The sequence below is a fragment of the Thecamonas trahens genome (genome assembly GCF_000142905.1).
Source record: "Thecamonas trahens ATCC 50062 unplaced genomic scaffold supercont1.8, whole genome shotgun sequence".
NCBI lineage: Eukaryota > Apusomonadida > Apusomonadidae > Thecamonas > Thecamonas trahens.
The window spans coordinates 575,000-602,649 of NW_013657672.1; the positions used below are offsets into that span (position 1 = coordinate 575,000).

At 63.2% G+C, this 27,650-nt stretch overlaps 8 protein-coding genes across 8 annotated transcripts; 2 read left to right on the plus strand and 6 right to left on the minus strand.

Annotated features, from left to right (window-relative positions):
* Window positions 1-1,269: 1,269 nt before the first annotated feature.
* On the minus strand, window positions 1,270-4,083 carry AMSG_11693 (uncharacterized protein; the record flags this gene model as incomplete). Its single annotated transcript, XM_013905778.1, has 1 exon — window positions 1,270-4,083. The coding sequence occupies one exon, from the start codon at window positions 4,081-4,083 to the stop codon at window positions 1,270-1,272; it is 2,814 nt and encodes a 937-aa protein (XP_013761232.1).
* A 271-nt stretch (window positions 4,084-4,354) lies between these two features.
* On the minus strand, window positions 4,355-5,822 carry AMSG_11694 (uncharacterized protein; the record flags this gene model as incomplete). The annotated part of the gene is made up of 2 exons (XM_013905779.1): window positions 4,355-4,402; window positions 4,446-5,822. 2 exons carry the CDS (start codon window positions 5,820-5,822, stop codon window positions 4,355-4,357), a joined length of 1,425 nt encoding a protein of 474 aa, XP_013761233.1.
* A 553-nt stretch (window positions 5,823-6,375) lies between these two features.
* AMSG_02198 (uncharacterized protein) lies at window positions 6,376-12,971 on the minus strand (the record flags this gene model as incomplete). Its single annotated transcript, XM_013905764.1, has 2 exons — window positions 8,881-12,971; window positions 6,376-8,805 (listed from the first exon to the last, which is right to left on the minus strand). The coding sequence occupies exons 1-2, from the start codon at window positions 12,958-12,960 to the stop codon at window positions 6,376-6,378; spliced, it is 6,510 nt and encodes a 2,169-aa protein (XP_013761218.1). The 5' UTR covers window positions 12,961-12,971.
* Window positions 12,972-14,020: 1,049 nt separating this feature from the next.
* On the plus strand, window positions 14,021-17,863 carry AMSG_11695 (uncharacterized protein; the record flags this gene model as incomplete). Its single annotated transcript, XM_013905780.1, has 3 exons — window positions 14,021-15,063; window positions 15,096-16,601; window positions 16,634-17,863. Exons 1-3 carry the CDS (start codon window positions 14,038-14,040, stop codon window positions 17,861-17,863), a joined length of 3,762 nt encoding a protein of 1,253 aa, XP_013761234.1. The 5' UTR covers window positions 14,021-14,037.
* A 463-nt stretch (window positions 17,864-18,326) lies between these two features.
* AMSG_11696 (uncharacterized protein) lies at window positions 18,327-19,856 on the plus strand (the record flags this gene model as incomplete). The annotated part of the gene is made up of 1 exon (XM_013905781.1): window positions 18,327-19,856. One exon carries the CDS (start codon window positions 18,327-18,329, stop codon window positions 19,854-19,856), a length of 1,530 nt encoding a protein of 509 aa, XP_013761235.1.
* On the minus strand, window positions 19,854-20,831 carry AMSG_11697 (uncharacterized protein; the record flags this gene model as incomplete). The annotated part of the gene is made up of 1 exon (XM_013905782.1): window positions 19,854-20,831. One exon carries the CDS (start codon window positions 20,829-20,831, stop codon window positions 19,866-19,868), a length of 966 nt encoding a protein of 321 aa, XP_013761236.1. The 3' UTR covers window positions 19,854-19,865.
* A 137-nt stretch (window positions 20,832-20,968) lies between these two features.
* AMSG_11698 (uncharacterized protein) lies at window positions 20,969-22,288 on the minus strand (the record flags this gene model as incomplete). The annotated part of the gene is made up of 1 exon (XM_013905783.1): window positions 20,969-22,288. The coding sequence occupies one exon, from the start codon at window positions 22,286-22,288 to the stop codon at window positions 20,969-20,971; it is 1,320 nt and encodes a 439-aa protein (XP_013761237.1).
* Window positions 22,289-24,057: 1,769 nt separating this feature from the next.
* On the minus strand, window positions 24,058-27,141 carry AMSG_02201 (FACT complex subunit SPT16; the record flags this gene model as incomplete). Its single annotated transcript, XM_013905765.1, has 1 exon — window positions 24,058-27,141. One exon carries the CDS (start codon window positions 27,139-27,141, stop codon window positions 24,058-24,060), a length of 3,084 nt encoding a protein of 1,027 aa, XP_013761219.1.
* Between the last annotated feature and the right edge of the window lie 509 nt (window positions 27,142-27,650).

The window sequence follows — 27,650 nt, forward strand, 5'->3', positions numbered from 1 at the left end:
TATATATACTATATATATACACATATACATATATACCCATATATAAACAGGACATACATAGACACATACATATACATAGAGATATATTTTTTTTATATTTTATATATATATATAGATATATATATATATACACATATATACACATAGATATACATACACATATACATATATATAGATATATACATATAGATATAGATAGAGATATAGATATATATCGACTTGAACCGAGCCGTTCCTCCTGGCCTCCATCGGAACACCGTGTACGGCTCGGTGCAGATGTTGCACTCTTTCGAGAACCTCGCCCGTGTCTGTCCGCACCGCACGCTGAGCAGTGAGTATATGCCAATAAGTGGTGGGGGGGGGGGGGGGGGGGGGGGTACTCGAGTACCGTGCTTGTTCTGTTCACTTTGAGGCGTGTGATGACGTGCGCGAACGATCTTGGCGCGGGTGGTCACAGCGAGCCGAGGACAAGGCATGTTCCGCATGCGACGACGGCAAGAGTGATGCAGATGACCAGCCAGGAGAGAAGGTGGACGGTGCGGTCGGCGTTTGCCGCTTCCATCATCGAGACAAGGCGGAGGACCATCATGATGGCGGCCTGTGCGCCCACTTCCATCTGGTGCGCAACACGGTCGCTGAGCGGGGCAAGGTGGAGCTGAAGAGCGAGTCCGATGGCGATGACAGCTGCGACGATGCCGCTGACAAAGACCGAGCCGCGAGGAATGAGGGCAACGGCGGCTGCGATGACCACCCGCCGAACAAGTACCACGCCCTCATACCACCACACGTCGGCGCGGTATGATTCCCAGAGGAAGGCGAGCGGGTGCTCATCGTCTCCATCCGACGAGCCGCTGCAATCAAGCAGCGGAGCTGCCTCGCTTGGACTTGCACCGCCATGATGCGCGAGCGCGACGCGAACAATAGCAGCCAACCCAGCAACCACCAGAACTAGGACTACAGCTGCACTCAGTACCAGCTTGGTGTGGGCGGTGCTCCAGCACTCGATCCACGGCGCGCTGTCAAGGTAGGCCCTACGCGCACCTGGCGCTGGGTCCGGCACGCACGAGAGCTGCGCAAGCGCGGTCTGCACCAGCGAAAAGACAAAAAGATAGGCGATGGTGCCGGCGGCACGGAGCGCACGCTCGCGGCGTACTCGGTGCGAGAACAAAGCAAACGCGCAGGCGATTGCCGTCGGCAGGCCTGGAAGCGCCACAAAGGCCCAGAACTCGCCCGTCGGACCCAGGTTGAGGCAGCCGAGACCCGTGACGGTCAGCGATGCCCGCTCAAGCATGGCATGTAGCGTCTTAAGCGCGGTCGACGACTCGAGTGTCTGCTCTGACGACGCCAGCACCGCGCCAAGAATCTGGAGATACACGACCGTGGTTTTGAGGACGGCTTCGGCGCGCGGCGCCCGCGAGCTCTTGTCGGCCACCGCATAAACTGTGAGCGCGACGAGGCCGATGGCAAGCGCAGCCACTTCCCACGCCTCGGCGAGGCCAAACACGGCAAGAAGCACGACCACGCCGGCTTCAACCGCAAGCGAGGCTGCCACAGCCTGAATCCGCCCGGTGTGGACCCGCAGCCGCCGCCAAAGCGACTGCTCTGGCAGCTGGGTCGAGCCCATGAGCAACGAGAGCGGTCGCACCGAGTCACGGCGGATAGCAATGTAGCCGACAACAAGCACAACAACCAGGCTTGCAATGACAGCAAACACACCCGCCGATCCGCTCGCCGAAAGCTTGCATCGCACGCACTCGCGGTCGGGACCAGAGGCAAACCAGCCGGCGCTGCACTCGGAGCAGAGGCGACCGCGCGCGCCGTTTGCGCACCGGCCATCACCGAGGCACGCATCCTCGGTCGGACACTCTTCAAAGTAGCCTGGGTCGCTCGTTGGCGCAAAGCCTTCGCGTGCGCGCGGCAGATGGAGCTCTCCCTCGCACTCTGCACCATGGGGACAGGCGAGGCAGAATGTGGCCGGCGATGAGCGAGCCCAGTACCCGGGCTCGCACCCGCAAAAGTACCGTGCACATCTGCCACGAGCGCCGAGTTGGGAGGGCAGCCACAGACCAGCGCGCCATCTTGGTGCTTGACTGGTGCCGAGCTTGCGTAGCATCTGTCGACAAAAAGTGTGACCGGTGGTGTCTCTAGCACGCCACCGTCGCTCAGCGCCGTCTGTGCTCTGATCCGGACCGAGGAGGCGAGCTTGGTGGTAGACTTGACTGCTACGCCGACGTCGACAAACTGGGTCGGGCTTTGTGAGACGATCACGTCGGCGCTGCCACCGTACGCGATGTAAGGGTGTGGGACTTGGAGTGAGAGCACAATGTTGACGTCGATGACCGAGTTGTTGGCGGCGTCGGTGAGGACGACGGCAAAACCGGACGGGAGTGGAAAACCCGACGGAAGCGCAATGCCGTTGATGTCGGGGAGTGGGGCGGCCCACGCGATGCTGATGGGCCGGGTAGCAAGGACAGACCCATACATGCTGGCGGCCGTCATAGCAGCAAGGGCTTGTACATCCGAGCCGTGGAGCACAAAGGCTCCCGAGAGCGGCTTACCGCCAGCCCGCGGGCAGGCGTAGACGACGCCGCCGGCGATGTTAGCATTGTTGAAGGCGCCAGCAAAGCCGGTCCCAACATTGAATATGCATCCGCAGCTAAAGAGCAGGCCGCCGTAGTCGGCGCGATTGTAGGTGAACTCGCTGTTCGAGAGCGAGAGAAAGCCGGATGAGGCATACTCGACCATGGGCAACGAAGCCTCGAGGCTGTGATACAATGCGCCGACGGCAAAGAAGGTGTTGGCGACAGCAGCAACGCCACCGATCCGGGCGTAGTTTTCTGTAAAGATGTTTCCGCGGGCGGCGACGGTGCTTCCGGTGACAAAGAAGACACCGCCGATGTCGGCATGGCCCTGCGCAAAGAGCGAGTTACTTGCGGCCACGGCTCCCAAGTTCCTGACAAAAGCCACGCCGCCGTTGTCGGTGGCGAAGTTCGCGATGAGCTGCGAGTCAGTAAAGGTAACATAACCGGCCTTTTCGACAAAGACCACGCCGCCGTTGCGGGCCGAGCATGACGCGATCGAGGTCCGGACAAAGGTGAGGCGAGAGCTAGGCGAGGCGTGGCGGCCGTTGATGTATGCGACCCCGCCGCTGGCGCCGGCGGTGCATCCGCGAATGATCGAGTCCGTGGCAGTAAATAGGGAGCCGCCTGCGAGCGAGGCAACTCCGCCCGAGCCGGGGGCCACAAGAATGCTGCTGTGCGGAAGAGAGCCCGTGTTGTCAAAGTCAGCAACGGTGACCGAGGTGAGCGCAAGGACTGCCCACCCGTCGAGCCAAATAGGCGACGAGCCCGAGAGCGTAGCCGATGAAAAGGTGGCACGGGCAAGAGTGAGGTTAGTCAACTCGAGGCGAACAGCAGATGTGATGGCAAAGAGTACACCACCAGCGGATGTGGCCGCCGCGCCACAGTCTATGCCAGAGCCAGTGCGGCTGGTCCCGATCACCGATGCCGATTTGGTCAGGGACCAGTGGGCGGAAAACCGGCAGGTGTCGAGCAGCGACGAGACGACGACAACGTCGGGCACGCATCGAGAGCCTCGCGCAAGCGTGGCAGCGAGGCATGAGAGCTGTCGCGGTGTACCGCCGCAGCTGCCAGACGATCCTTCGACATGGCGAGTGGTCACCCGAAACGGATCGCCGTCCCACGGCGATGGCCGCTGGAAGAGGAATACAGCGTCTCCGCCTGAAAAGAACAGCAGGTCGTCGTAGCCGTTGCCATCTGGGTCAAAGACGCGTGGCGAAGCTGGAAAGCCACCCACGCTCAGCTGAATGAGACGCGGGCTGGGATCAAACGTTCCGTTGCCGAGCGCTGTGTAGACAAGGACAGCCTCGTTCGCAAGTGCAAAGACATCGAGGAGGTGCGCGGCCGGTGAGCGATCAAACTCACCCATGCCAATGGCGGTAACTTGGTGGGCGAGCTGGAATGGGAACTGCAGGATGGTGTATGGCGGTGTTGTTGCAGCCTGGGAGGTGAGCGCAATGATGATGACCTTTGCATTCGACGGCAAGACAGCCAGGGCGGCCATGTCGTCAACCAGGGGCAATGCCAGCGTTGATGGCGACGATGCGAGCGGCGCTGCCGCGAGAAAGACGAATCGGCATTCCGGAAGCACCACACTGGTGGGAAGCCAAGGACTGCCCGGCTTGCCAGGGTTGGCTACAAGCACGAGGCCGGAGGTGGTGGCGACAGCAAAGTCGAAAAGACCTGGGAGGGTGGACGCGAGGCGGACAGGAACCGCGACGACTGGGGTCGTGAGCTCGAGGTTGGGTGCAATGGGATCAAAGGAGTAGAAGAGCTCAAAGCTCGAGTTGAGGCAAGTTGGCGCAGCCAGAAGCAACGTTGGGCTCGGCGAGTCGAGCGCTGAGGTGATAAAGGCAGGGAGGCCACATGAAGCAAAGGGAGCGGCATGAGCAAGGAGTCAGCGATGGCGTTGAACGAGACGCCGGTAGTGATGGCCAGTGGCGCGATGATGGCAAAGTGACCACTGCCGATGTTGGCAAAGTATGCGAGCTGAAAGACCTCGCTACCTGCAGCGGTGACGACGGCGAGCACAAGGTCGAGGTCACCGTCGGCGTCGACGTCGGCTAAGACTGGCCCGACAATCGAGAAGGCCCCGGAGCGGTACGCGGTAATCGATGGACCCGTGACATGGCGCCAGGCCGGCTCGTCGGAGGACGCGGCGGCGGCGACAATGTTGTTAAGGTAGACATGGATGACGCCGTCTATGAGGATGGCCAAGTCGGTCTCGGTGTCGTCGTCGATGAGGCCGAGCGTCCACAGCGACGACGAGAGCGGGGCATGAAGGCCGGCGAGAGTGGTTTGGGAGAAGGATGTGATTGGCAGAGCTTGTGGAAGCGCAGCCATAGCGCAGTAGTCGTGAGGGACGGTCGGGCACGGCGATGCAAGCACGAGCGGCGTGTGCGGCAGCGGAGTGCCGACCGGTGCAGAAATCATGCCTGTACCCCCGAGGTTTGACGAGTCGTAGAGGAGCGAGAGGCCATAGAGGTGCGACGAGGCGCCGCGCGTCGGGTCAAACCGGACCGCAAAGACCTGTGCGGGTGAGGCGGCAAAGGCAAACGGAAACGATACAGCGACGATCGAGGGGAAGGGGGAGAGAGACCAGAGCGCGATGGAGAAGACAGGTGAGAAGGCGCCGACACCAGGATCGCCGGACAGGATCGCATATATGCTAAACTTGGCGGACGGAAGCGTAGTGGCGTGAGGCGGTTCGGCAATGGCCACCATAAGAAGTCCGGTGTCGGCAAAGTTGGTTGAGGATCCGCCGGCGACAAAGTCGTCGAGGCCGTCGCCGTTGAGGTCGCCGGAGACCAGAGTGTTGAACTGGGTGCCACTCGATGGCGCCTGCGGGAGGACTGGAGTGAGCGCAAACGGGGTCGGGTTGAGCGGCGACGAGAGGACGTACGGCGTGGTGCCTCCGATGGCCACCACAGCGGTGGTGTCGAGGACAGTGGTGGAGATCCACTCATTGACATCGCCACTGAACGAGTAGAGGAGTGTGACCGAGGGTGGAGCAGGCAGCGGGGCCTGGAGCGTCACAGCGTACACCTTTGTCGAACTGATGGAGCTGTTGGGCGCCGCAGCAATGACAACGGTGGAGAGGAGGAGCGGAAAGGCAGGCGCATCCTGTAGCCGCGGCCCGCCGATGGCCTGTTGGGCAAACGGGGCATTGCCGACGATGAGCGGATTCCCGGGGATAAACGAGGAGAGAGGACCAAAGACGGTAGCCACAGGCGAGCCCATCATGACTCTCAGTGAACCTGGGCCATGTGAGCTAGATGGACGGAGCGCGAGTAGGAGATCAGGCCATGTGTCGTTGTTGAGATGAGCGACAAGGACTGCAAAGAACTGGAGTTCTAGATCTGGCGCTGATACCACTTCAACGGTAGCGTTTGATGACGGAAGGTAGGCGATGACGCGATCTGGCCAGGCGCAGAAAATCATGTTCTTTGCGGGCGTGCATGACGCCAGCGGTGGGCTTGTCAGAGGGTGGGCAGGTGAGTGGCGAGGAAGCGGCGAGAACGCAGTTGATGAGGTGGAGCAGGGAGGGGGCGGGGGGGTGGTGGGCGTGGTGGGCGTGAGGAGGATGAGGAGGATGAGAACGTGGTACATGGGTGGGGAGTGAGGTTTTGGGAGTGGGGTGACGTGCGCGTGCGCGTGTGGCGGTGTGGCAGAGTGGCCGGACCTGTGCAGGGGCTGGGAAGGAATGATATGTGTGTGTGTGTGATGACAGTTGTTTGAGTAGTTGGGAGTATGAAAGTAGCGAGTGGCATGCACGCGTGCCGGGGCGGGGCTAGCATCACGCGATGGTGACGCGGCCAGAGGCAGAGCGGCCAAAGATCTCGGTCTCGTACATGCACTCGGCCTTGGCCGGCGGGACGACAAACGAGCCGGCGGTGGTGGCGCGGACGATGTACTGGAACTCGTAGTTGCCCTCCCAGAGGAGCGAGCGGAAGGCCTCGGCGCGCTCGTCGCGGAGGTTCTGGAACTCGAACCAACGAAGCGGGTCGACCCAGCGCCAGGCAAAGATGGAGCGGGACGCCGTAGTTGCTCCGTTGCCCGAGGCCGCACCGGCGGGCGCAGGCAGGTTCTTGAGCTCGACCTCGGGCGTGCCCTTGAGGGCCGGGTTGAGAGCCTCAAAGCCCGCAGGAAGCTGATCGACGAGTGCCACATGGTAGCGGCGCTGGGTGGTGCGCATATAGACGCGGACGCGGATCTTCTCGCCCAGAGCGATGCGCCACGAGCCGTCGTCTGCGCGGACGGCGTGATCGGGCGAGTCGACACCAACGTACTCGCGCGCAACCGTAAAGCCGCGGTCGAGAGCATCTACAGTGAGCGCGGCGGGAGCGTAGTCGACTGCGATGCGGTAGTAGAGACGGCCAGGGCCGGACTTTTCGACGATGAGCCGAGTGAGTCCGTCGCGGTCTGAGGCTGCGGCCGAGTCGAGGAGCTTGGCCATGGGCACGGTGCCGACGAGGGTATCGGTTGTGCGCCCGGCAAAGGCAGCGGTACCGGCAAATTCCGATGCGAGCCAGAGGTGGACAGCAAAGTCGGGGACCTCGGCCTCACGGACGGTAAAGTACTTGTGGAGAGCGACGAGACAAAAGGCGTTCTCCTGGGTGTTGCGCCACTTGCCGGCACGGCGGTGGGCAAGCAGGCCCTTGGCGACCTTGACAATGAGGTCCGAGTCCGGCTCGGCCTCGAGGAGGGCCTCGAGGAGGACGGCGTCAGTCCGGCGGTTCGAGTGGAGCATGACGTACGCGCCTTCGTCGCCGTAGTCCGAGACAAAGAACGCAGTCTGAGCAGTCTCGTTGACTCGCCCGGCAAGGTGCTTGAGAATGGCGGCCTTGGGGTCGTCGATCCCGCCGACCGAAGTGACCGAGAGAGCAACGAGGAGCCAGCCGAGCGCCTCGAGCGAGAACTCGTGGATCGGGTGGGCGCGGAAGACTTCGGCGGCGCGACGGCCCGAGTCGACGCCGAGGCGGGTGAGCGCAAAGGCGGCGTAAGCGCGGAAGCCGTTGAGCGTCTTGAGCGAGTACAAAACAAACGGCCAGTGGGCAAGGTGGCTGTCGATGTCCTGGAGGTAGCGAATGGTGCGCGAGACGAGGTTGTCCGGCACGTCGAGGCCGCGCTCGACGCACTTGGCAAGCGCATGCGCGACATGGCAGGTAACATACGGATCGGCGCGGTCGTTCCAGTAGCCAAAGCCACCCGACGACTTTTGCCGGCGTGCGAGGAGCTTCATGTCCTTGGACACCGAGGCCTGTAGCGCGGCACGGCTGGGGATGTCGTCGGCGTCAAAGGCCTCAAGCACGTCGAGGAGCGGGAGGATGCCGAGGAGCTTGGAGGCAATCTGCTCGCAGCACTCGTACGGGTAGTTGTGCAGGTAGATGAAGGCGTCGGTGAGAGCGGCGACGGCGGTCGAGGTGAGCGAGACCTGGGCGCCGCCAAAGTGCGGGATGGCGTCGAGCGGCGGGCGAAGGTCAAAGGCTAGGAGACCCTCGGGATTCTCTGTGTCGCCGTAGGTCGCGGTCGCCTCCGAGGTGGCCGGGGTGAAGACCGGGACGGTCTTCTGGATGGCGTCGGTAAAGTCGCCGGCGGCGGCAACCCACTGGAGGCGGGCAGTCCCGGCGCCCGCGGTGGCAACCGGGAACGAGAGCGCGCCGCGCTGTCCAGGGGCAAGGAGGGCGACGTAGCCGCCGGCAAAGCCGGGCGCGAGCTCGAGGTTGCTCGTGCTGCATCCGATGTACACCTTGAGCTCGTCGGACGTCTGGTTCTGCAGGACGACCGGGACAACCGCCGAGTCGCCGTAGTTGAGGAACCGCGGCGGCGAGGGGCGGACCATGAGCGGAAGCTGGGCGGTGACCTTGCTCTCGCCGAGTCCATAGCGGGTGTCGGTGGCAGCAATGGCCCAGATCCGGTAGCGGGTGAGCGAGTCGGGGACGGTAAAGGTGAGCTCCACGCGGCCGCTGGCGTCGGTGACCGAGGTCGGCGAAAAGTGAGCAAGGGCGTCAAACTTGGTGCGGACCCGGACCTTGGCGGCGCCCTCGGCAAGCTCGGCGGCGTCATCGTCGGCGGTGGGTGCGTTATCGGTGGAGTCGAGGCAGTCGTCGTTGTCGTCGTCGTCAAAGTCGTCGCCGTCAGACGAGTCGTCCACTGCGCACATCCCGCGGGCTTGCGGCATGCAGTTCATCATGGCCGGCACGGCGCAGGAGCGGGCGCAGCAGGCCTCGCAGCACATTGCATTGCGAGCACAGCCGGTGTCGCAGTCGCAGCTGCGGCTGCAACACCTCTTCCTCTTCACCTTGGACGCAGGCATGATGGCCGAGGCTGAGGCCTCGTTGTCAGCGAGCTCCGACTGGGCCTGGGTCCGGAACCGCTCGAGGTCCTCCTCGGAGAGGAGGAGGACCGACTCGTGGGAAAATGTCGAGTTGGACTCGCCGGTGGAGCGCCGGGTGAAAAAGGTCTCGACCGGGTCGGAGAGCTTGTATCCTGTGAGGGCAAGGACTGCCTCGTCGACAACGACAAGGGTGACCTCGACACCCTCCGCCGGGGCGCCGGTATCGGCGTGGTTGCAGGCGACAGAGACCGAGGTCTCTGAACCCGGAGCAATCGAGTCTGAAGCGGGGCAGACGACGAGGTCGAGCGAGCGGGCGCGCTTGTCGACCTGCAAGTTGAGCTTGCCCGAGGCGAGGGCGGGCTTGGGCGGGGCGGCGAGGTTGAGCTGGCCGAGGGCGGTGAGGCGCGGCTCGGTGCCAACGGCGTCGACACGGATCTCAAAGTTGGGCAACCACGAGGCGTCGACGGAAAAGGGCACGACTGCGGCGCCGTCGATGAGCGGCTCGCGGAGGGTGGCCTGGAGGCCGTCGGCGGTAAAGGTGAGGAGAAGCTCGCCGTCAGTGAACGGAGCCTGGACAAGGAGCTCGCCAGTGTCGCCTGCCGAGTAGCACTGCTTGTCAGCGATGAGAAGGAGCTCGCCGGCCTCGACGCGCGAGTTGGTGGCGCCGCGCTTGGGCTCTTTCCCGCGGACGTTGACGGCAAACGAGGAGGCGTTGAGCGAGCCGGCGGCATCGGTGACGGTGGCGGTGAACGAGTACGAGCCGCCATGGGTGGGCAAGTAGTCGGTGACGAGCGGGGCGCCGTCGGGCGAGACCAAGTGAAGCACGTCCGAGTACTCGGTGGTGGCCCAGGAGGCGATGCCGGACTCGGCATCCTCGACAAGGGTGGTGACCGAGTGAGTGACCTCGAGGTCAATGCCGACACCGGCGATGAGCTCACCGTCAACGTCGACGACGACAAGCTCGATGGCAAGCGGCTCGCCGGCGGTGCCCCATGCCTTGACCTTGTAGCCGACATAGAGCGAAGACGGGTGGAGAAGAGTGGTGGACTTGGCGAAGCGAGCCTGATAGTTGAGGTCGATGACGGTGGCGGCGGCCTCGAGAGTGATAGGCGCCGGCGGGACGTCATTGCCGGCAAACTCGATGAGGAGTCTGTGCTCGCCGTCGGCGTCGGTGGTAGCCTCGGTATGATTCCACGTCCCAAGGCTGGCCGAGTGCGACGGCGCCGGCTCCCACCACGGGCGAAGCCACCACTTGTTCTGGCGGCCAAAGGTGTAGTCGGAGCGGTGCGGCGGGGTGTAGCTCCCGGTTTTGGCGGTGACCTCCCAGCGGGTCTCGGCGTCAGCGAGCGCGCCACCAGCAAAGTACTGGGCCGAAACGAGGGCGGTGACGGATCCGGCGGCTGCGTTGGACGAGATGTGTGGGCCGAGCGACTCGAACGAGGCCGAGACGTCGTACTCGGGGCGGCGGAACTCCTGGCACGAGAAGGAGTGGGTGTACGATGTCGCCGGCAGGCTAGACGAGCCGGAGTAGCTGATCACGATGCGGCCATCGCCGAGGTTGAGGTTGTCGGGGAGGGCCACTTGGAAGTGGAAGGCACCGTAGGAAGAGAGGGTGAGGCACGGGTCGAGACGCGGTCCGTCGGCGTCGGCAGCGATGGGGCCCTGGCTGGCCGAGTCGGCGATCTTGTTGCCGCGCGAGTCGTACGCAGTCCATGAGATGGAGCCGCGGACGTAGTCTGGCGCGATGGCGCCGTCGACGTCAATATGAACGTGGCGGAGAAAGCCCTTGACGGTGATGACCTCGTTTGGCTTGTAGAGCTTACGGTCGTCAAAGACGTACCAGCGCGGCTCGGACGGGGCGCTCCGTGAAACGCGGACGTCAGTGACAAAGGCAAGGTCGTCAGCGTGCGAGGCGACGACGATGCCCGAGTTGGAGATGCTGCCGTCGTAGATGGTGACGCCCGCGGGGTCGGTGCACCCGAGCTGCGTTCCTGACGACGAGCCGCGGGAGGCGAGGTGCGAGACGGCAAGGTCTGAGAGCGGGATCCCCGTGGCAAGCTGCGAGGCCCAAACAAGGGTCTTGGGCGTCGTGGCCGAGTAGGTGAGTGCAGCGAGGGCGATGTTTGTGATCTGGACCCAGGCGTGGGCGATGGGCCGGTAGCGGTACTCTGCGCTGCCGTAGCGGACACGCGACTTGAGGGTCTTCCAGGCGGCGACGGTGGGCTCGACAACTACGTACAGCTGGCCGGTGTTCGACGACGGGTGCTGGAGGAATGGCTCGAGATTGACGACGTAGTCGAGCGGCTTCTCTTCGGCGTCCTCGAGGTCGACCTCGTAGTCCTCGACCTTCTTGCCGATGTCAAGCAAGTTTTCGCGCTCGGGGTGAAAGTAGTTGTAGGTGGAGACGAGTGGCGAGGAGAGGTACTCGTTGGGCTCGACATGGAAGATGCGGACACGAATGGCAGTAAAGTTGTAGACGACGACCGGGAAGACGGTCGGGTCGCCCGAGGCTGCCTGGAGTGTCACCATCCCGGTGGGGCCCGAGACCGAGCCGCAGAGGTACGGCTTGCCGACGCGGATGGTGACAGTGTTGTTGGTGAGGGCCTGGCCGTGAATGTCGGCGAGGTCACGAGCAATAGTCAGGGTGTAGGTTGTGTTCTTGGTCGAGGAGTTGACGATGGAGATCGAGGTGGCCGAGTGCTCGTGGACCTGGACCGAGAACTCGACTTGCGGCTCGATGGTGATGAGGTCCTTGCGGAGGGTGGTGTAGTCGATCGGATTGGTGAAGCGGACCATCCAGGTGGCGCCAGGCCGGGAGCCGGGCGAGGTCGACGGCTGAATGACGGAGAACGGCGGGTAGGTGTGGAAGGCGATGGTGATGGGCGCGGGTGTGGTGTTGGGGCCTTCAGCCGAGGACGCGCCCGCGGCGACAACCAGCGCGATGGCGGCGTCGGTGGGTAGATCGTCCGAGAGGTCAAAGACGACCATGTGGTCGAGGGCGTTGCGGGAGCGGAGGCCGCGGATGGCCCACTCAAAGTCGGGGTTCTTGACGAGGATTTCGGGCGAGTCGGAGCAGAGGGTGAGCGTGCCAGAGTACGGCGCGTTGTTGGCGGTGATGGAGGAGGAGGCGAGGATGGCCTCCGGGTCCACGGCCTGGTCAAACTGGAGGAGGATGCGCGGGCGGAGCGACTGGACCACGTTTGAGCGGAGAGTCGAGGAGCGCGGGACCGAGTGCTGGAGAACGAGGGTGTTGGTGGTAAAGCTGAAGCTAAAGTCGTCCGGGAGCATGTTTCCAAGCGCCGAGGCGGTGCCTGCGGGGATGGAGACGGTGTAGGTGGTGGAGAAGGCAAAGCGGGTGTCGGGCACAAACTGGAGGGTGGTGACTCCGGTCCAGCGCCAGGCGCCCGTGCACGGTGGGTCAAGCACGGCCGGAGTAACCGCGTCCTGCGCATCGATGGAGCCAAGCTCAACCATCGGCTGGTTAAAGGTGATAGCGAGGTTGGTGACGGTCTTGGACTGGCCGCGCGCCGCGGTACTGCCCTCGGGGTAGTACCTCAGGATGGTGACGTCGCCGGCGAGCGCCTTGGCGCGGGCAGCCATCTCTTCCTCCGAGACCGGCTCCTGCTGAGGCGCGCCGTCGGGCTGCGGGGCAAAGAGATCGAGCTCGATGACGTCGCCGGTCTTGGGTGTGGGCAGAGTCTTCTCGCGCTGGTTGAACTCCTGGACGTCGCCGTTGTCGTTGCTCGGCCCTGCGCCCGATGCATCATCGTCCTCGGCCCGGGCCATCAGCCGTGCCACCTGCTCGCCACTCAGCTCGGTGGCCGGCAGCGGCGGCGGCGGCGTCCATCCCGTACCACCCGCCGTCGTCGCGCCAGTGGGTGCGTTTGAAAGCGAGACGACAAAGGTCGACGACTCGGGCACGTCGCCCACGACCGAGCCGTCGTCGTAGCTGCTGCAGATGTCAATGTCGTCGTCACTTTCGCCAAAGGTGGCCAAGCGTCGAGAGATGCTCGCCCGAGATGAGGAGGTGATTGGAGTAGCCATGGTGGAGGTGGAGTGGTGTGGTGTGGTGTGGGCTGTGTGGTGAGAGAGGGAAGGAGGGCCGGTTTTGTGAGTGGTGCGGCGTGTTCGAACAGAACAATGAGGGGGTTGCGTGGCGGAGAAGCGGGGGGAGGAAGAGGGGGGGGGGAGGCGTACGGGTGGGCTGGAGGAGGGGGGGGGGGGGGAGGGAGGAGGAGGAGAGGGGTTTGGTGGAGGTAAGGGGAGTTGTGGTGGAGGAAGGAGGAGGGAGTGCGGACGGGGGGGGAGGAGGGACCAGGGGGGTTGCAGGTGCTTGGTGACACGCGTGACTTTCTTCGTGTAGGGGGCTTTTTTTTCGGGAGGGGGCTCACTTTGAGCCACATGAGGAGGAAAGGGGGCTTGAGCCGTGGCCCTCTGGGCATGTATGATTGTGGATACGCTGCGATGTGTTCCTTCATGCCGTTGTGTGGGGGAGGGGGGATCATCCGCGCTGTTTCCAGTACGAGCGCTGTTGATCGTCGCCTATTTTGTGCTTAAAGTTGAAGGTACAACAACGTGATTGTGCTGATCTGCGATTCTCTTTCTGTGCTTGCTGCACTATACCATACCCATGTACGATGGCCGCCCAGACTCTAGCTCGCACCAGAGAACAGCACGCGATCTACATGTTGCTATACCATGGCGCCAAAGAACTGTAGCACAACACTACTGTAGCACATAGCATGCGCTGATTGGTGACCTGGGTTCCGAAGCAGCGCCTGGAGCTGAGGTTTTTGCCGGACCATTGACCTCGCCCCACATCAATCTACACACCCACCACCAGCCCGCACTCTGCCCACACCAGTTCCTCCCCCGCCCGATTGGCCCTCGCTGATGGTCGGCAGCCTGTAATCACAAGGTGAGCATGTACTCCTGTGACGTAATCAAACGCTTCCTGTTGTTCCTGAGTGTTATTTTCTGCTCCAACCGCCGCGCGGGGGCACCTGTCACGTGCTGCCTGCGGCCCGCCCGAGGACCCGTCGGCATTCAAGCCCAACCGGCTCCACACGACGCCACCACCAGCACATGTCCCCAGTTACCGGCACACCCACCCACATCCCCATGTGTGTCTTCTTCTTTCTCCTCCTTTTCATTCTCAGCACCACCGCCACCCTACCCACCCGCCTCACCTCCGGCCTCCCACCATGCTCAACTGCGCCGATACAACTCGATCCGCTGCCAGCACTGACTGTGACGGGAAAAGATGTCTTCCAGCTGCCGACGATGCCATCGTGCACATCGCGTGATCAGCGGCTACCATCAGCGTCGTCATCTTGGGTGGCATACTGCTCGTGGGCTGTCGTGCTCACTGCCTACGACTTGGAGCGGAACGCGACGACCGTCATTGCCAGGCCGTCACAGGAGGACAAGGCGTTCGGATCAATGACTCTGGCCTTTGTTGACTCTGACAATTGGATTGACATTGTCGTGGCAGAGCTCACCGGTGTCGGTGCTGGGCAGGCTGCGAGTGGAACGCTTGTGGTTCTCCGCGGAACGTCGGACGTGAACCAGTTCCTACCGGCCGTCGAGCTCATTCCGCCTTCTACCGCACCGGCCGTCTTTATCTCCTCGCTCTTTATGCCTGGGCAGATGCTGAGCGCCATGCCTGTGATCAAGCCGACGTTCCCGCTCGTTCTGGCCACAGCCGGTGTCGATCCGGCTGCCGGCGAGTCTGTGGCCCATGCGGTCGTCCTCACGCACCCTTTTCCAGCGCCAGCTGCGGTAGTCAACATCTCGACGTACACCTACATTGACGAGTCGTTCACTGGTGTCTGCGTTGTTGACATGTACACCCTGCTTGTGCTCCACAACGGAGTTGTGACTGCGTACGCTTCGCCGATCTCGCCAACCCCATTTCGGCCGATCAGACTCTATCCCAAGAGCGACCCACTCGGGCCGCTGTTCACGGCTATGGCGGCGCTTGACGACATCAATGCCGACGGGCTCGGCGATGCTGTTGCGGCAGGCTACAACAACTACCGGGTCGACTCGGGCGTGGTGTTGCTTGTTCTCTCCAACGGCTCACCGGGCCTCTTCCGCACGGCCCACGTGTCGTCGGGCGATCCCGGTGTCGGCGTCTTTGACTCGGTTCTCTCCATCGCTTCTTGGACACTACCGAGGACGGCCATCCGACAGTTATCTTTGGCACCAAGCTCGGGCTTTCAACAACGACACCGGCAACGGTCTTTTCGGCCCGTATTGACGTCGCGCCCGGCTCACCGGCTCCGATCTATGGCCTCTCACGGCTCTACGCCAACAGCCACATTGATGCTGTCGGCATGGTCACTGCGCCGCGCGGGAGCAACGTCTCCACCACGCCGTTCGCCTTTATTCACGCATGCGGCAATGGCGGTCTCTGCGGAAGCACCGCTCGGCCACCGTCCGGCCCCACCCCGCGCACCTTTCTCGCTCTTGCGCTCCCCGGCGAGCCGCTGCAGGCCAACCCTACCGGCGTCTCGTGGGTGACCGGCCTCATCGACGATGACACCGAGCCGGACATTGTCGCCTTTGCCGGCGGCGCCATCATCACCTTTATCAACGCTGTAGCCGCCAACGCCGCAGACCCAGACATCCCGGCGTGGTCGCGTGTCGTCGGTCCGGCGCTTCCGGCCCCAGCTGTCCTCGCCCAGCCGCTTGTCACCGCCACGCTTTCAGACATCGACGGCGACGGCGACCTTGACGTGGTGTGCTCGGTTGTCGACCTCGCGCTCGTCGGCGAGCTTTCATCGCTCTACATGCTGCTCAACACCGGCGGCGGAACGTGGGCTCCGCCGAGTGCTATGACCGACGCCTCGCAGTTTGCCCTTGATGCCGGCACCGTTTACGGCCTTGCCTTTACCGACACTCCCCTGCCAGGCTTTGTTGTTGTCGGCCACACCGGGCCCACTGCACCGAGCCGAGTTCTTCTTGCCGTGCCAAACTCCGCCCACCCAACTGAAACCTACACCCTCTCGTCCGTACTGCCGGAGCTTGCTGTGGCGCCGCCCGGCCTCAGGCCGGTCACGCTCCCGTCGACGCTCCCGCGGCTCACCGATTTGCTGGTGGTCACTGCTCCGCCGAGTCCGCATCTCCTCGCCATTGCCACCAACCCGGGCACGGGCGGTGGAAAGTGGACAAGCGCAGCTGTACATGCGCCTATCCTCGACGATCAGCTGCTAGTCGATGTTGCCGTCGGCTCACTCCTCGGCACTGCCTACGACGACGCGGCGCTACTCGCCACCGACGCCAGCTCGCGCAGCGTTGTGCTTGTCTTTCTCTCACAGACACCGACTTCCCCGCCTACCGCTCAGCTCACGCTGCCGACAGCGGAACCAGCGTCTTGCAGTCTTGTGGGCATGGGTCAGCTGGCGGCCGAGGCTGGCGGACAGAACGCGCTGGTCGATGTCTTTGTCCTCTGCTCCTCGCTGCTCATGGTGTACTCGCAAGAACCGCGCGGGCACTTTGTCCAGCAGCCATCGGCCGTTGTTGCCCTCGCCACCGACAGTCTCGTCACCCGCCACAAAGTCCTCGACATCGACGGCAACGGATACCACGACATTTTGGTCGCCTCGGACGCCAACATCTACGGCATCCTCCAGTGGCCCTCACCGTGGGCAGAGCACAACTTTGAGCCACGGACGCTGACCGTGCCCCGGGCACCGGCGCGTGCGGTGGCCAGCCGCAGACGCTCGCCTGCCTCGCCACTTCCATCAGTGCTGCCTCGCGCTGCGCGCGTGACACTCTTGTTCTCGACACCTTTGCCTCCACCTGCCGGCACACAACCCACTGGCACATCAGCAGGTCGGCGCTCATCCTCGGCACCGGCCGTGCCTCATCGGGCATCAACTGCTTCGCGGACGATGGGAGTCCGCATGGCGTCTTGTTTTCGATCGGATCGCAAAAGGCGCTTCTGCTGAGCAACATGACGCTCGCCGGCGCAGGCGTCGCCACCGGCTCCGTCTATGGCTCGTCGGCCTTTCGGCTCTCAGGCAGCCATGCACTGCTGCGGCTGGACAACGCGCTTGTCACTTCATTTGACAACAAGGCCGCGCTCGCGTCGCCGGCGTCGTTCCTCGCGCCCGGCGCCGGTGCCGTGGCGTCGATGGATGGCTCCGCCACCCTCGACGCGCGCGGAACCGAGTTTCACTCCATCGTGGCTGGCTCCAAGGGCGGCTTGGTGTACATCAACTCTCACAACGCGGCTCATTTCTCGCGGGTTACCCTCAGCAAGTGTATTGTCTCGGGCGTGTCGTCAGTCTTGGGTGGCGCGTTCTACGTCGAGAGCAACGGGCGGATCACTGCCAGCGAGAGTCTCTTTGAGCACTGCGCCGCATCCGAGTTTGGCGGCGTCTTCTACCTCGGACCGGACGGCATCGCTATGCTCGCGTACTCGCGCATGGTCAGCAATACCGCCTATGGCTTTGGCGGCGTCTTCTTTCTTCAAGGCGGGATGTTCATGTCCGAGGACAACATGTACCTCGACAACTCTGCCATGTTTGGCGGCCTCGTCGCGGTCATTGGCCCGGACCTGGGCTCGCCGGCGGCGCTGTTCCAGTTCCCGGCGGTGTCCAACATTCGGCCGACAGGTTACGGCAAAGCGTTTACCGCCACCACCTTTGAGCGCGACGTCATCAACAGCAGTACCGCATCGTATGGCGCACTCTTTTTTACCTGCGGGGTGCGATTCGGGTTTGGCGACTCGGTGACGGGCGCCGGCAACGTTGCGTCCATCGGTGGCGGTGCCGTTTTTGCCTGTCCCAGCGCCGATGGCGTGCCACTCACGCTGGACAAGGTTGTGATCGGCGACGACGCGCGAGTGCTGGCACGTCTGGCGTCGGCCGTCGGCTACGGCGACACGGTGGCCACGCCGGCAACCGCCATTTTTGGACACGCGACGCGCTCGCCATGAACGGAACCACCATCCCGTCGGGCTTTCCGCTCCCGCTCGCTTTCCAGGTTGTACTGACTGACGGTGCGAGCAACCATGTGGTCGACGAAAGCCTTGTGGTCGCCGCCGAGTTGAGCGGCGGTGTGGTGCCGAGCGGCGGAGCGGCACGCGCCGTCGTCGCTAGCAACCAAACCAGCTTTGCCAGTCTCGGCGCTGCGGCGGTGGAGCGATCTGCGCTTGGCGCCGCAGCGCTGATCAAAGTCGCGCTTCTTCCGAGCAGGACCTCGCTCGAGACCTCGCAACTAACCATTGTTGTCTCGCGGTGCTACGGCGGCGTGGAGCCAGTCGTGGAGCCGGACGGGAGCATGGTATGCGGATGTCCAGCGAACGCGCGGATCGTGGCCGGCGCGCGACTCACCCCACCGCATTGCGGTTGTGAACCGCAGTACTGGCCGCCGTCGCTGCCGGCAACGGTGTGCAGCCCATGCCCGACCGGCGCCGAGTGTGCTGGCGGCCTCAGCATGCCGACAGCTGCCGAGGGCTATGCGCCGACAGGCGACGTGGCCTTTTTCATCAAGTGTCCCGACGAGAACGCGTGTATGGGCGAGGGCAGGTGCGCGCACGGAACCGGCGATCGGCTCTGTGCCCGCTGCATGCCCGGCTTTTTGCGTCGGGCCCCGAGGGCAAGTGCGCTCGGTGCAAGGTTGGGCCGCGCGGCACAGGCGTTGTTCTCGGCGTCCTCGGCCTGCTTGTTCTTGGCCTTGTCTCTGGCTACGTGCTTGTGCAGCGCGAGTCTGTCCGGCCGCTTGCGCTGCTGATGGGCTCGACCCAGCTTCCAGAGCAGTCAGTTTGGCGCCGGCTGAGAGTTCACACCGGGCGGATCCAGGCTGTGGCGGCCTCGCTTGCGGTTGAAGCCGGCGTTGTTGTGCTTCTTGCGGTTTTTGGCCTCGCCGAGGCGTGGGAAGTGGCTGCGCTCGCCATCGGCCTCGTCGCGCTCACGGTGTACGCGGTGGCCGACAAGAGCTCGCGCGCGTTGCGCGCCGAGGCTGTGCTCAAGACCACGGTCGTGTTTCTGCAGTCGCTCGCGGTTGTGCTCGCAGCATCTGACGGCTCTCTCGAGTCGTCTACCGCGCTCAAGACGCTACACGGCATACTCGAACGGGCATCGCTCACACTCACTGGTCTCGCTTGTCTGCAAGTTGGGCCGGTCGGCGAGTTTTGGGTCTTTGTCGCCATCGCCACAAGCCCGGCGCTAGTGTGCGGTGCGCTCGCGGCGATGGCGCGATCGCAGCAGGTGTATGAGCGCGGCTTGCGCGGCGCTGGCACGCTAGCCTACCTCTTTGTCTTTCCGCTTGTCCAGCGCTCGCTGGCGCAAGTCTCGTGCGTGCCAGACCCGACCCCCGGCTCGTCGTACGAGTACCTCGATGCTACGCCGTGGATCCGGTGCGGGAGCCATGCGCAGATAGCGCTGGCAGGCTCGGCGGTGGCTGTCCTCGTTGCCGTCTGCTGCGGCGTCGTTTGGGTCTCGCGCATCGTTTTGTCAGCACGAGCGCGAAAGATGATCCATGTCGAGACCGAGTCCGAGCGGCGGGAGCTGTTGAGCAGTTTGCGGGGCAGACACGGCGAGGACGAGGACGAGCATCCACTGGCCTTTCTTTGGGAGCCTTACCGTGATGAAGCGTGGTGGTTCGAAGCAGTTGTGCTCGTGCGGCGAGTGGCGATCGCGTGCAGCGTGGCGCTCATCCCGCGGAAGTCTGTGTTTGTGGGTGGGGTGCTTGTGGCTATTGTTGGCGTCTCGCTCGGCGTACACATCCACCTCAATCCGCTGCGCGACGCAGTGGCACAGTGGACAGAGAGCGCAGCACTGGTCGGTGTCCTCGCTGTTCTCCGGCTGACGGCCATGATGGACGAGGCTGGACCGTCGGCCGAGTCAGCGGTGCTATCGTGGGGCGTGGTTGGCGTGGCGGTCGGAGTCGTCGGCACTGCAGCGTGTGTGGTTATTGGTTCATTGTGACGTGGGCGGCTATGGCGAGGGTGTGTGGACGATGAGCTTGTGCTTGATGAGCAGCGATGCAATGAGCGGTGCGCGTGGCCACAAGCAGGCGAGCTCCCAGGCGATGCGGAGTGCGGCAGCGGCGGCCGGCTGGCGGGCAAGAACAAGGGCAACGAGCAAAGGGTCGAGCTCGCCTTGCGAGACACGGGGTAGTGAGTGGACGGCGTTGCTGATAGCGGAAATGAGCGGCGGCGGAAGAGGCGCCGGGTTGGTATCGGGCGGCAGAGCGCGATCGACGAGAAAGGCGACAACCGCGCGGACGGTCTGCAAGGTGATTGGCTTGAAGAGGCACACGTCCATGCCAGCGTCGAGGGCGCGGGCGGTGGCGTTCGAGTCTGCGGTGACGGCTGAAATTGGGATGGAGCTCTTTGACTCGGGCAAGTCCGACTCTGAGTCGCGGAGCTCCCGTGCTGCAGTAAAGCCGTCCTTGACCGGCATGTGGCAGTCGAGGAGGACGAGGTCAGGTGAGCTGGAGTTGCGACGGATGTGGGCGAGCATCTCGTCGCCGTTGGCAGCCTCGGCAACGTCGATGGAGAGCTCGGCGAGGAGCGCCGAGAGAACCATGCGATTGATCTCCATATCGTCGACTACAAGGACATTGATCGGCTCTTTGATGGTCGAGAACGCCATGAGGTCATCAAGCGATGAAAGGGCATGGGCGGCGATGGCGTAGCGGAGGAGGGAGCGTGCCGTGGGCGGATCGAGCGGCGATGCGGCGACGGCGTCGAAGGAACTCGCCGCGTCGGGCGAGAGTGAGTCATCGTTCGCTCCTAGCGCGACAATGAGCTGATGCTGGTTCCGCGGGAGTGCAGCACTCGACGTCCGCAGCATGGCAGCGAGCTTGATCGTCGGCAGCGAAGGACCACCCGAGTCGAGGTCAAGAACCACCAGTTGCGGTGCAGGGTTACCAGAAGCGGCGCGCGCCGAGAGCAGCATGGCCTGCGCTGAACTTGTCGCACCGTCAATGCATGTCACGCCCTCGGCTTGAAAGAGGGCAATGAGCCGGGCTCGCTCGCCGGAATCGGCATGCATGACAAGGGTGACGACTCGCGCGATGGCCGGCACCGGACTGGTCACCGCGTCGACAAGCGACCAAAGCCGCTCTTCGGGCGCGACACTAGGTAGGACAACGTGAGGAGAGGCAGAAAGAGGAGTGGCCAGCGATGGAGTGTACACGACTTGCGGTGTAAACGGAGTTTTGACGTCGGCATGAAGTCGACGTCGCAACGCAGCCCTGGCGTCTCGGCCGGCATGTCTTGTTCAGGCGACGTCCCGAGCTGATTGTCACCAGAGTAGCTCGACATGTCGGTCAACAACACGTTGGAGCCGAGAGCGAGATACGAGGGCGTCAAGTCATGCAAAGTCTGGTCAACATCACTCGAACAACTCTGGTTGAGCTTTGTGGACGGGCCGAGGAGATCGAGCGCAGCAGTAAGAAGCTGAACAACAGGCTCGGCGCTGTTGACAACAGCGAGGCAGTCGACCGATGGCAAACACGATGTGGCGGCGTAGTCGGCCGCCGTCATGAGAGCTGTGTTCGAGACTAGGCAGAGGATGCGCGAGTCCGCGAGAAGGGCCGGCGCATCGTACCAGGTGAGCGGCGAGAGAAAGGCGGCGACGTTGTCGAGAGCAATAACAATGAGGTCGTAAGGCTGGGGCGCGTCTCGGAGAGCCACAAGGGCGTCAAGAGGATCGGCAATGGTCGTGACCGACTTGCTTGAGATCGGCGGAGCGAGAAGTGCTTCTGTAAGCCGCGCGCACGAGCCGACGACGATGGTGAGCGCCGAGGTCAACAGCGAGACGTCACCTAGCGTACGTGCGAGCTGGTCTTCGGGCGATGGCACCATGCCGACGACAAACGAGGCTGTAATGGTGGTGCCGTCGTCGAGGGCCGAAGTTAGGTCTACGCTCCCCCCGCAGAGCGAGGTAATCTCCTTGACGATGGCGAGACCTAGGCCGGTGCCGCCAAAGTTGCGTGTGATCGAGTCATCGGCTTGAACAAACGGAGAGAAGAGGCGTGGCACAACGTCGGGCGCGATGCCAATACCTGTGTCCGAGACGATGAATGTGAGCTTGGCCGGGACGACGCGTTTCCATTCGACCGAGTCGTCTGTGGCGGTGCGCGGCGCCGAGTCGGGTGGCTTGGGGTGGAACGCCTGGCTTGCGGCAGGATCGGCGGTCTGAGGTGGCAAGCCTGGAAGGTAGGTGCCCGGATCGAGGGCGTCGAGCGCGACGTCGACAGAGACCGAGCCAGAGGAGGTGAACTTGACAGCATTGGAGGCAAGGTTGAGGAGGACTTGGCGGATGCGGCCCGAGTCGGCGACGAGCGCGGGAGGGATGGCGGGCGGGAGGCGAATCGAAAAGTCAACGCCCGGCTTTGCAGCCTCAAACATGACGCGGATGTCGTCAAGGAGAGTGCTCAGATCAAAGTCGACGTACTGAAGGGTGAGCGCACCAGCATCGACGCGGGCAAATGTGAGCAGATCCTCGAGGAGGTTGAGGAGGGCGCGAGCGGAGCGATCAACAAGGACAAGCTTGTCGTGGACTCTGGATGGAAGGTGCGATACAAGAAGGAGCGAGACGATGCCGAGGATGCCGTTGAGCGGGGTGCAGAGCTCGTGAGAGATGTTGGCCAGAAAGTGAGACTTTGCCGCGAGAGCGTCCACCAGCTTGCGGCGCGCAGAAGCCTCCAAGATGGCGCGGCGGCGGTCGGCGACGTCGACAAGTGAGATGGAGAGCTGGTCCGGGGTGTCGGGGGAAAATCCAACGATGACGTCGATGGGTGCCTCGGAGCGGTCAACATAGTGGGCGACGACGTTGCGGACAGCAACAAAAACGCGCTCGCCGGCCTTTTCCTCGCATGAGTGGAATTGCGATGACGAGGACACGTCTAGATCAGATTCACAGCCTGTGACGACAATGTTGTCCGGCTCGCTGGCCAACGTTGGAAGAGAGAATCGTCGGCGACGACAAGTTCCATGCTCGCCTCGATCGAGTCGAATGTCGAGAGCGATCCAACGCGTGCAATGGACGGCGAGTTGCGGGCGCAAGTTGCCGAGGCGGCAATGATGTCGTCCCACAGCGGCGTCAGGGCAGGGACGAGCTGAAAGATGGGAGTGCCAACTAGATCGGCTTCATCGGCACAGCCAAAACGCCTGAGGGTGACCGAGTTGCACTGGACAACGTTGCCAGAGCGTGAGCAGGCGAGGTATGTGTTCCCGGTGGCCTCGAGGACCTCGCGAAGGCGGGCTTCCGAGGCCTCGAGCTTGGCCTCGCGATCGGCAAAGTCGGTGATGTCTCGTGCAACACAGTACTTGTAGGTGTCGTCTGACGAGACCGACCAGCGGAGGGTGCGGTACGAGCCAGTTTTGGTGACATAGCGGTTGACAAAATTGACGACGTCGACGTCGCCCTTGTTGAGCTCGCACGCGATGGCGGCTGTCGGGGCGACGTCGTCCGGATGGATAAACTCGATGCATGGCCGGGCCTTGAGCTCATCGACAGAAAAGCCGAGGACCTCGGTCCACTGCGGGTTGACAATCTCAAAGCAGCCATCGTAGTTGGTGAGGCAGAGCATGTCGAGCGACTTGTCAAAGAACTTATGGAGCGGGCCGCGGGTGATGTCGATGGCGCGGATGGCGCAGGTGACAGCCACGGTAGGGATGTCTCCCGCCTCCCATCTTGCCAGATGGAGCTCGATGTCACCCTTGTGTGTCTTGCACACCATGGAGCTGCTCTTGATGGCATCGGCCAAGTCAGAAGCCGTGAGAACCAAGTCGTCGACAAGGTCGAAAAGGTCGAGGAAGTGAGCGTTGATGATTACACACTGGTCATTCACGGACGCCGGGATTAGCCAAGGTGTGTCGGGATGCGTGCCGGGTGGGGTATGCGGACGAGTGCAAACGGATAAGGGAGGAATGACGCGAGGTCCTCTGCCTGCATGGTGGAGAGTGGAGTGGGGAAGTGGGTTGGGGGGGGGGGGGTGGGTATTGGGATTTGCTGTGGGGCGGGTGGAGGACCGTACGTACATGCGGATCATTTTGAACGTTTGCGTTGACTGTCAAGAGCCGCGTTTACGGAATTGGCGCGCAGCAAGCACATTGCCGGGCAGGAGGCGGGGGGAGGCGGGGAAGGGCAGTGCGTGGGGGTAGAACTGGCGTGGTTAGCGGTGCTTCGATCGCTTGCTGGGGCGGGAAGAGCCAAGGACATCGTCGCGCTCGCGCCTGGAGCGCTTCATGTCCTCGCGGCGGGCCTCGCGCTCGAGAGCCTCGTCGTCGAGGCCCTCCTCGGAGAGCTCGTCGTCGGGGTTTGAGATGGCCGAGTAAGATGACTCTGTGCCCTCGCCCGACTCAAACTCAAACTCGTCGTCGTCGTCGTCGTCGTCGCCCGAGGGCTCAAACTCGGACTCGTCCGAGTCCGCGATGACCTCCTCCTCTTCCTCGTCGTCGTCCTCGAGGAAGGACCAGCCACCGTCGGTGAAGAAGCCCGGGACGTCGTCGGTGATGTGCTTCATGACGGCAGTCCAGTTGAGGTTGGCCTGGCCCTCGTAGAACTTGACGTTGTTGCCGTCGAGCCACTCCTTGATGGCGTCGAGGTACTTGGACTCGATCGAGTTGATGTGGAGCGGGGCCTTTGAGTAGTCCTTCCACACGATGACCATGTCAAAGTTACGGAGCGAGAAGCGGACGCGCTCAAAGTGGACGATCTCGATGTCGTCAATAGTGATGACGACAAACGGCGTCTCGACGAGGTGGACCAGGCAGTTGACGGTCGGCTGGAGGAAGACGGTCGAGCGCTCGGGCACACCATGGAAGCCGAGGTCGCGGTAGGGGACGTCAAACTGGAGGTCGAGGTCGGGCTTGTTGGTCTCGACGACGGCCTCGACGGCCTCTGCAAACTTCTTAAAGTTTGCGTTCTTCTTTGCACGCTCACGACGCTCGCGCTGCTCGTCCTCGAGCTCGTCGATGTCAAAGGCGGAGCGAGCGTTGCGGCCGGAGAGGTTGCGCTCGACGTTGTACGCCATCTGCAGGAACTGGACGTCCTTGGTCTTCTTTTTGCCAACCATGATGGGGTTGTGAAGGTGGAAGTGGATGAGGACAATGAGCTCCGACTTTGAAGGCTGGAAAAAGGCGTGGCGGATGTTGGCGTAGATGATGTCGACACGGGCGCCGGTGCGCGAGGTGAAACGGAGACCGTTGGCGTGGGCCTCGAGAACGCCGATCTCCTTGCGGCCTGCGAGGCGCGGGCGGATCTCGACCGAGCTGAGGCGCGGGATGGGGCCCTTGAGCAGACGGAGCCGCTCCTGGTCGACAAGGTCGGCGCGCTCGCGGCGATCCTTCTCACGGGCGGCGATGCGCTTGCGGAGCTCCTGGACGTGGCGCAGCGAGGTGTTGAGGTTGCGGGCGTGGGTCATGGGGACTCGGAACGAGACTTCGCGGACAAACATCGAGTGGGGGTCCTCGAACGCACGCTTCTTGCCCGACGCGGTGGGTGTGACAAAGTTGAAACGGACGTACACGTACTCGCCCTCGTCCGACTTGGACGCTGACTTGATGGTGGAGACATGGAAAGGGACGGCGTGGCCGTAGATGGGCAGAAAGACGGTCTCAGCCGAGATGTCGACAAAGATGGCGTCCGGGCGCGCGGCGCGCGGAAAGGCAGCAGGCGTCGGGTATGAGTTGATCTTGGCGATGGCCGAAGAAGTGCTCGAGGCGCGGGCGGCGGCCTCGCCCGAGTGGCGGGCGATGGCCTCCTCCAGCGTTTTCTGGGCAAGCTCTGACTGATGGTCACGAATGCGCTGCTCATCGGCGGCGCTGGTCTCGGTCTGGGCCGAGCCGCGCTTGCGGAGGCGCTCGTCGAGGACGGCCTGGGCGTCGAGAGCGGCCTTGGCCTCGGCGAGCCGGGCGGCGCGGGCGGCCTCGGTCTCGGCGGTGTCGTCCAGAACGTAGACAATCTCGTAGGGGACGGCGGCGGTGAGGTTGACCGGGCCGTCGGGAGCGACGAGGACTGTGTCCGCGAGGGCGAGCTCGAACTTGCGCATCTCGGCTCGCTTGGACTTTTTGTCCGAGAGCTTGCGAAAGGCAAGCGAGATGTTGAGGACCATGCCTGCGCGGATGCGGGCGGTGCACGACGGGCCAAGGACATAGTCGGGCTCGACAAGCTCGATGCCAATGGACGAGCCAAAGTTGGCAGCAAGCTTGCGGCCGAGCCCCTCCTCCTTGGCCTCGACAAAGGCGAGCGTCTCCTCGTAGAGAGCAGCAAAAGTCTTGCCGGGCGTGGCGGCGGAGATGCAGAACTGGTGAGCGGCGCGGAGGATAGCAAACGAGGCGTCGACCTTGTCGGTGGCGTTGACCAGGACAGAGCGGGCAACGTTGGCGTTGTACAGGTTGTAGCGGCCGCCCATCGAGACAAGAAAGACGCCGCGCTTGGCAAGCGGCGCGCCCGAGGGCGCCACCAGGGCACCGGCCCGGACGTCGGCGCCCGACTGGATCATCGGGGTGTAGCTCATGTCGGCGAGCTCGTCGTCAAAGCCGGTGAGGCCGGCGGCCGACGGCGAGGTAAAGGCGTTGGCAGCCTCGGTCGAGAGCTGAGCGTGGGTGACTGCGGTGCCTTTGTCAAGAACGACCTCGATGCGCTTGACGGTGACCGAGTTGACAACGGCGGCTGCGAGCTCGGCGGCCTTGCGGATGTTGGCAGTCTCGACCTCGTCCTTGGTGACGAGTTCGGCCGAGAGAGCAGTGTCGATGGCGACGAGCGGGACGCCGGCGCCGCGGATAGCAGCAAAGAAAGACTTGGCAAACTTGCCCGTCAGTAAGGTCTCGGCCTTCTCGCCACCGCAGATGCCGAGTCGCGAGCCCTGGCGTGAGTTGGCAATCTTGGCCAGCATGGCGGACCAGTTGGCGGCGTTGCCGTCGGCCTTGTTGCGGACAAGAAAGTCAAAGGTGAACGGCGAGCCGTCGCGGGCAAGCTGGCGGAGAATGTCCACCTTTTTCTGTGAGGAGCAAACAGTGAGCTCCTTGGCCGAGGTGGCAAGGATGACGCAGTCCGGGAGCTCGACGTCAAACAGCCAGGTCTGCATGGTGACCGGCTTGGAGGCAGCCGACGCCGCAGTGGACTTGCCTGCAGCGAGCACGAGAACGTCTGCGCCATTCCACAGACCCTCATTGGTGTTGTCCTTGCTCCAGGACTCGAGCACGCGGCCCATCCGCTTCTCAAACACCTCCACGTTCAGCACAAAGTCGGCCATGATCGTTCTGGAGTGTAGAATCTTGTGAGAGCGGCGGGAAGGGGAGGATGTGGGTGGGTGGGGGGGAGTGTGGGGAGAGGGAGGGACAGAGAGAGTGTCAGAGAGAGGTGTACGTACAGTGTGTATGGAAGGGGTGGGTGGGTGAGGGTGGGGTATGTGTGGGCTGTGGGTGTGGGCGTGGGGAGGGTGGCAGAGAGGGGTGGCGGTGGGGGTGGTCGGAGGTGGCAGCGCCGGTCGTGGAGTTTTCGCTGCCGGTTGGGAGGCGAGGCGAGTCGCACTGCGGGCTGGCGAGGCAGTTTGAGATCAAGTCAGAGATAGGGGAGGAGGAGACGTTCACTTTTTAGGAGCTCGAGTCGGTGAGAATGATGCGGGCGTCCGAGGCGGAGTATTCTTCGTCGCCGGTGCCATCGCCCGAGTCGGTGTCCGAGTCGTAGTAGGCGTAAACGTAGTTGATCTCAGCATCGGCTCCCGGAGAGGCGCACATCTCGCCGCAGTAGCCCACTGCGTAC